Consider the following 7,446-nt stretch of genomic DNA (forward strand, 5'->3'; position numbering starts at 1 on the left):
GTGGAGGCCGAGGCAGCTGCTGCAGAAGCTGCTGAGGAGCAGGGGGAGGAGGTTGTTTTAAAGGCTGAAGCAGCAGCAGCAGCAGTGGAGGCCGAAGCTGCTAAAGAATCTGCTGCTGAGGAAACTGTAGAAACAACACAGACGGCACAAGAGTCTCCAGCACCGCCGAGCGAAGACCCGAAAACAAAGTAAAGGACTTGAAATGAACATGTTGGTAGAACTAGAGGGGATGTTGTTGTACACATGTAACACACACGTCAAAGGCTGTCTTTGTATTAAAAAAAAATAACAGAACAAGTCAGTCCCTGTAACGTCGCTGATCAGTGTTTACTTATGACGGCTGTGAACGCAACATTAAAACAATACTGTATTATGCAAGAACACTTTTTTTATTCAATTTAGGGTTCAGTGTTGTGGAAAATCAAAGGTTTTCCACTGATTTAAAAGGGAAGAAAACAGAGTTGTGTTGAGGGAGCTACAGGACAATAACCCAACATGTGTTACTGAATGAAAAACCTGCATCAGAAGGACGCTAGCCGTCATCAGAACTGTCACTCAAAGGTCTGGAGCGAGGAGAGGCAAAAATTCATTCATCAGTTTCAAATGCACAAAACAAAAGGTAAACAAAAAAAACAAGGGGGGGAGCTCTCAGCGACGCTGTTACATGATTTCAGTGACTGAATTTGGGAAACAGACGTGTGTTTTGCTGAAGATCTGAATGACGCTCTGTACGCTTGTCTCTGTGTAGCGAGTTACGTTCGCTTGTTCATTCAGTAACAAGTGCGTGAATACATCGTCACAAGCTCCGCAGGTCATCTGTGTGAAATCTGAATGTTTCTGCCGAACAGATTAATCTTTGAGGCAGATCAGGTTGTGTCTCGATCCACCTGCAGCGGTTCACATTTGGAGGCAAAATGCAGCGCGTATGAAATCTATTGCATTTAGAAGCAAACTGGCTCATGGATTCACACTGCTACAGTCTGAGAACAGAACACTGACCGAGTGTCGTCTGCCTAGAGGAGAGAACACACAGTAAATGTCAGCACCTCGATACCCATATGAAAGGTGTGTTTGCAGAATGGGAAAGACTGAAGACGCACCTCCGCTCATGTAAAAGAAACATCTGCATTATTCTCTGCAGCATCTTGTTTGACCTCCAGTTTGTCGCATTTTTTCCCCCCAAACAGCAGCATTCAAAACATTCCCTCACTAAAGGACAGTTCAGGTGTACAGAAAACGACGTGGAGTGTCAGAAAAAGAAATACAGCATGACTCCAGCACTCTCAGAGAATCAAATATCAACTTGAAATGAGTTTTCTCGGGCAGTTATTCACTTATTTAGATCAGAGTACTGAAAAGGAGCATCGCCGGCTGGATGCAGGAGGTCAAACTAAGGTGAAGCTCCTATTTCTGATCTTGAATGCAGCTAAAGAACCACCTGGAAGTGACGTTTGGTTCTCTGGCAATTCAGTTTTCGGCTGGAAGAAGTGAAAATGAAACAACAAAGCACAGATAAGAGAAACCTTTAGTGAGTCACGAGCTGCTGCAACACACTGATTCCAACTAGGTTTATTACAAACTTGTTAATTCAGCGTATAAATACGTAACGCGTCACAGCTTTCTCGTTTCACCAATAACTGAATGATTTCCAGAGAACCAAACCTTTTTCGTGTTTTAACCACACACACAAAAAAGTACACCATGAAAAGGAAGCACACACATTCAAAGGAAACACATTTATAATGGCCGCTTCAGGGTCATGATACATCTTTTCTGCCACGGATGAACCTTAAGAATACTGTTAGGCTGGAATGCAGGTACGCTGCCTATGTTTGCTGAGAGTTACTGTGAACGGCTGCGGCTGGATTTTAGATTCAACACCTTATCGAACGACTGAGCAAAAGAACTACTGAATATTAACAGTTCAACACAAATACAGGATGAAAGGGAGGAAGGAGAATCTGGATTTGGATGCTTTTTGTTCCGAAATTTTTCCCTTTACGTAGGTGAATGTGGAAAGCTCTACTCTAATTTCTGACGCACTGTTTCTGTTTGCCACCAGAGTCCACGGTCATGACATTTAGAAACCGTATTTGGCCTGGGTCTGCCGGCGGGTTAGCTTGTTATCTGCCCAACTGTTCTTCAGCTCCAGCTCGCGTTCCTTTGCCTGTAAATGAACAAACAGACACTAGTTTTAACTAACTTCTGGGGGTTAGTCTACCAGAGATTTCAGGGGAAACTCTCCATTTACAGCGAAGACAAAAGCCTGAACATGCAGTCAAGTGTAGGAACAATGCCACTAAATCCCCGCCCAGTGTGCTGATTCAAACTTTTGATACCATCAGTGTTGTGTTTAAATAAAACTTGCTGTGTGATAACAATTGACTTGCCAATTACACTGAAATCCAAACAAGACAGCGCTGGCAAAGTAGGCAAATTTTTTTTTTGCTACTTGTCTGGACTCATCAAAGAGTTCTGAGGAAGTTTTCTGTCCAAACTAGTAGTCGACACAGAGCTCGAGGTTTCATGGCCGCCAACAACCTGCAGCTGGATGTGTGCAGACATGTCACACAGAGTACAAACTTCTACAAAGTCTGATTTCCAAATGAATGAATCTCTCACACAGTTTTATTGGAAATGTGGCTGTAATGTGAGCACAGAGAGCAGGAGAGAAGCAACCTGGTGGAAACACTGGCCCAGCTTAGATTGCACGGAAGCACAATGTGAAAACACACCGTCTTTGTTCATCAAATCTCTTTTTAAATATATTTTTTAGGCTTTTTGCCTTTATTTTAGAGCAGTATAGAGGCAGGAAAGGGGGGAGAAGAATGGGGAGAGACCTGCAGCAAAGGGTTGGGGGCAGGAGTCTAACTCACGACCACTGCGTCTGGGAACTATCGCCCCTGTTCATGGGTCATCTGTTCAGCTAGTTGAGCTACAGGGGCGCCCCATCAGATCTCTCTTTGAGTGTCCACCTTTTCTAACTGTCACAACTTCCACAAAACACAGATCTGTGAGCATACTCAGGATTTTGCTATGGTTGTGGGTACAATAAACTTAGTGATAAAGGTAATCCACTAGGTCTTCAATTCCTCTGATGCTGGGAGTGCATGAAGACTCCTGTGTTCATTCCTGCAGCCAACAGCAGAACATGTGGTTTTCTTTGCTCGTGGCTGAGATATTTTGGAGCTAGCAGAAGCAGCTCTACAAATACACCTGTTGGTTTGCGGGGCAGCTGCTCATTCTAAATGGTTACAAGCAGCAGGCAGCGAGGGGGCAGGATTATACAAAGTTTAAGCTACACAATGACTGGTTCCTTAACTGGAACCTAACAGCTCAGGGAAATCTCACTGGCTTGTAAAGCTGGGGGGCTAATTAGCTCTGGAGGGGCTTGAGGAACGGCAGAAGCAAACGTCCTCATATGTTTTTACTTTCCACCTCCCAAGTTTATGGGACCTTTAAGTCAGTCTTGAATCACAAGCTACAAAACATTGTGGTTGGTTTTTTGTTCACATACATCCATAAATCTGACTAAACTCTGAATTTCTACTCTACTTCTAAAAAAGTGTGATGTATAGTTTCAAGGGTGATGCAGACTTTTGCTGATCAAAAGAAGAAGCTTAAGAAAACAACTCCAAATGACTAATTCATTACTTTTTAGATGAATATTGGCGTTAACACACTAACATGTGCAGATAGATAAAAAGTTATTTTGTGGTACAATATGTGCAACATACTGCTGAGCAAAAACCCAATGTCAGATATCAGCTGTGATCTTTTAAAGGTCTCAGTAATCATGAGCACGGCCATCACACCAGGATGAAATTCATACAAATGCTGAATGTGTAATCTGAGCTTGAGCAGCACTCACCTGGTGAATGAGATACGTTATCTGATGCTTGCGTCGCTGTTGTCCGGTGGGTTGCTCTCCTTTTTTCTGCACAAAGGTAGAGAAGAGTAAAAGTTAGGTTGAATTCCATTTCAAAGTTTCCCTGCTCATAATTACCAGACAGTATTAAGTCATTCCTGCTGAAACAGTAAAGCGTGGTTCACTTCTATGCACATCACAGCATATTCTGGTTTTACATGTTTATTGACTCACAACCCTGCAGGCATCAAACCCGTAGTATCAGGAGTCGTATCATCCCTTTTGAATATTCCAATTATAGGTCATAAAACATTTTCTTATTCTATTGCATCCAACACTTTATGGCTGGATGGCTTCAGGTCTTCTCAATCTGAACAGAGTGTAAATTCATAGTTCAGAAAAAAAATACACAATCTTCCTACTCTGAAATATAACACTTAGACCCCAGAAGACCAATGTGTGAGGGCTCTCCCCCGTCTGTTCAGGGCCGTGTACATAAAACATGCAGCCAACACAGCGACAGAGAGTCGGTCAGGTCACCTTGCTGAAGGACTGGCGGGTCTGCTTCTCCTCCGTCATGCTCTTCGTCATCCACTGCTGGTTACCACTCAGCTGGTCGTCACCTTTGATCTCCAGGAACTTCACCTCCTCTTTGCCTCGGTTTCTTTTTCCCTGCAGCCGCATAAACTGCACAACGGGAAGACGGTTAATGAACAAAGGTTTTTTTTAAAGGAATGATAAGACGGGGCCTTAAACAGTGTCAATAAAAAAGTAAAACAAAGCGTCTTACCGCTTCGTCATCAAACATGGCGGAGTGGCCGGGCTCCTCAGCCTCTGCTGATCCAGGGTTAGGGTCCTGGTAGTATGGCTCATTATAGTATCCCTGTTCAAGGAAAAACACATGTAGGATATTACTCACTGTTTAGATTCATTAATGATGGTTTACGGCCATATAATGTAGAAGTGATCTCATTTTTGACAAGCGCAGTGACAAGTTCTCACATGCAGCACAAGAAACACCAGAGGCTGCTGTTTAACAAGCAGAGTGTCACGATGACATTAACGTGAATTCATGCTTCAGCCAAACATGCTTCATGAACTGAAAATGTCCTTTGGGAAGGACAGCATTTTAAAAAACTACTTAGTTTAACACAATGACTCTAGAAAACTTGAACACATTCAGTTTAGTCTGAATCCATCAGGCTGACATGCATTCACACCATGAAGTCATTCTTACCGGAGGGAACACCTCTGGGCCTGCTATGGGCTGTTGGTACTGCTGATATTGACCTCCCCATGCACCAGATGCGTCATGGTTACCCCCAAAGTCGAGAGGGGCGTCCGACTGTCCTGGCTCATCAGCAGCTGCGAAAGGAAGGGGCTCTGTGGGGGCTCCTGGCTCTGGGTCTAAGCTGGGGACAACAGCGGGGAGAGGTTGGGAGCTCTCGCCTAGGGAAAAGTAGTTCTGTGGGGTTATGTCCTCCTCGTTGTCCTGGTCATCTGTGGCTATTTGCCTAGCCAGCTGCAGGGCCGCTGACTTTGCTGCAGCTTTGATTGCAGAGGGAGATGCACTAGAACCAAGCAGACCCTGAGCAGGAGGTCCAGGTTTGGGTCCTTTAGGTTCTTGCCGTTTGGTGAGTGCATGAGGAATCAGAGCTCTGTCAGTCTCCTTCACTGTCAGGTTCTTGGGTTGTGGCAGTAGGGAGGACAGGCCTGAACCTGCACCCTGACGCAGAAAGGAGACATGGGTTAAAAGGAAGAAGTCTAAAATCAAGGGAGGGCAGCTGCCTATGCAAATTACTTGAAAAGATATATATTTAGTCATTGATTCCTTCTGTTTTATGTAGCTGTAGACTTCTAAAGGACTAGAAACATTGAGAAGTTCTACAGAGAGAGGTGGCAAAGGCACACCTAAGCTGGGTTAGGGTCACCAAACACAGCTGTGTTTACATGAGAAACATTGTGAACGTGAGGCAAACTCATGTTTTGTCACAACTATGCGTCACAAACAATCACATCATCTAACTATTCATTTGTTAGACATAACAGCTGGATTATCTGACATAGAAAGACGAGGCGACATTTAACTGCCATTTACGAGTCTGAAAGCTGACGTTATTCTTTAAAAAAGACATGTTTAGTGACAGTATGGAACTAAACTGAGACAAGAACAACACTTTGGATAATCATGAATGTGATCCCACCCAGTGGAAGACTTTCTTACCTGAGGTTGTTTCTTCTTTGCTGGTTCGTCATCATCTGAGTCTGACTATGGACAAGAATTCATTCATTCAAGGACAATTCATAAAGTAGGACAATATAAAACTATGAATGAGGCTGAAGTGACTCAGTACTCACATCCTGTCTCTGGATCTGTGGTACAGTGATTTTGACCGGCTCTGTTCGTTTCCTCGGTTTAGGCAGACTAGAGAATAAACCTCCTTTAGCTGCATGAGGATCTAGGTCATCAGCTGATGTGCTGTCTCCTGCCGAAGGGCTTGCTTTTGTCTCCTTGCTTGGTCCATCGTTCCCTCTGGCCGATGCTGTTTTTTTGGGAGCAGGCAGGAGAGAGAAGAGTCCTCCTGTGCCGGGTCTGCTCTCCGCCGGGGCAGAGCCGGAGGTTTCCTCCGAGTCACTGTCATCACTGCTTCCATAGGCGACTAAAGACATGTTTGCTGAGGTTATTAAAGATTAATAATCTGCAGCAGCTCCTGGACATGGATAAGCACTTCTCCTTGATGTGATCTCAAGAAGTCGCGCTCACACTTGGCTATCCGATCAGCTGACTGCGCGCGATTATCTTTTGTCCCTACAGTCACAGTGCAGACAAAAAAAGTTCAGGCAAAGCTGAAATATGATTTCAAAACAGACGGCAGGTTAAAAGCGGCCCTCACAGTTCGTCGATTAATTGAAAACACAGTCCAACTTCATAGAGCTAGCTGCTGTTAGCTAGGCCACCGCAGCCAGCGATGTTAGCGAACTGAGCGTTTTCTTCCTTAGACGAGTTAAATTCGTCTCCAAACTGATACTGCACATAAAACAGCATCGGCTGGTGCAGTTTCTGCGCTGTTTTCAACCACACTGCGGCACTTAAGCGCGTTGCAACGCCAGCAAGCTGAGCTCATTAGTCCCAAGACTCCATCAAAACATTCGCCTCCATCATTCGTGATTGAAGAAACGACGACTGCGCAGCTTTCTGCGCAACCATTTCTTCGTCGTCTGTTCATTGTTAGCAGGAGAACAGCGTCAGGGCAGCACCGCCCCTAGTGGACAGACTGTGAATAAACAGTTCACAGCGTTTGGAAAATCTAATGTACAAGAATAATAAGTGTAAACTTTCACAAACCATTTATAACCGGAGGTACAAGGTGCTTTACTAAAAAAGAACAATAAACATGAAAAAGGACAAAAAAGGATTTACTGCACAGAGCTTAATTTGGCATATTAATCGTTTGATGAGCAGGACTGACTGTAGCTGCTATTAAAGACCTTAGTGATGACGTTCTCTAAATTTTTAGGAAATTTGTAACGAATTAAGTTCAAATGATTATTCTTCAGTTAACACTTTACACATTGTG

At 44.1% G+C, this 7,446-nt stretch overlaps 2 protein-coding genes across 2 annotated transcripts in view; one reads left to right on the forward strand and one right to left on the reverse strand.

Moving 5' to 3' along the window:
• The window catches only part of mrpl9 (mitochondrial ribosomal protein L9), a 7,118-nt gene extending 5,041 nt beyond the window's left edge, over positions 1-2,077 (forward strand). Inside the window, exon 8 of the mRNA XM_008290580.1 lies at positions 2,063-2,077. Coding sequence (XP_008288802.1) covers positions 2,063-2,077 — 15 coding nt within the window. The remainder of the gene's footprint in view (positions 1-2,062) is intronic.
• Positions 303-7,041, reverse strand: prcc (proline rich mitotic checkpoint control factor). The gene is made up of 7 exons (XM_008290572.1): positions 6,227-7,041; positions 6,093-6,137; positions 5,106-5,594; positions 4,659-4,751; positions 4,409-4,555; positions 3,872-3,937; positions 303-2,167 (listed from the first exon to the last, which is right to left on the reverse strand). Exons 1-7 carry the CDS (start codon positions 6,536-6,538, stop codon positions 2,081-2,083), a joined length of 1,239 nt encoding a protein of 412 aa, XP_008288794.1. The 5' UTR covers positions 6,539-7,041; the 3' UTR covers positions 303-2,080.
• Between the last annotated feature and the right edge of the window lie 405 nt (positions 7,042-7,446).

The sequence above is a fragment of the Stegastes partitus genome, unplaced genomic scaffold (genome assembly GCF_000690725.1).
Source record: "Stegastes partitus isolate 25-593 unplaced genomic scaffold, Stegastes_partitus-1.0.2 Scaffold684, whole genome shotgun sequence".
In the NCBI taxonomy this organism is placed as follows: domain Eukaryota; kingdom Metazoa; phylum Chordata; class Actinopteri; family Pomacentridae; genus Stegastes; species Stegastes partitus.

What these genes read in the sequence shown, in the direction of transcription:
- prcc (XM_008290572.1), bottom strand. Translation starts at nt 6,538, where the DNA reads ATGTCTTTAGTCGCCTATGGAAGCAGTGATGACAGTGACTCGGAGGAA. An exon ending in GCCCAGAGGTGTTCCCTCCG is followed by an intron (nt 4,752 to 5,105) that starts GTAAGAATGACT and finishes TTCCTTGAACAG; the next exon opens with GGATACTATAATGAGCCATA. An exon ending in CCATGTTTGATGACGAAGCG is followed by an intron (nt 4,556 to 4,658) that starts GTAAGACGCTTT and finishes CCCGTTGTGCAG; the next exon opens with TTTATGCGGCTGCAGGGAAA.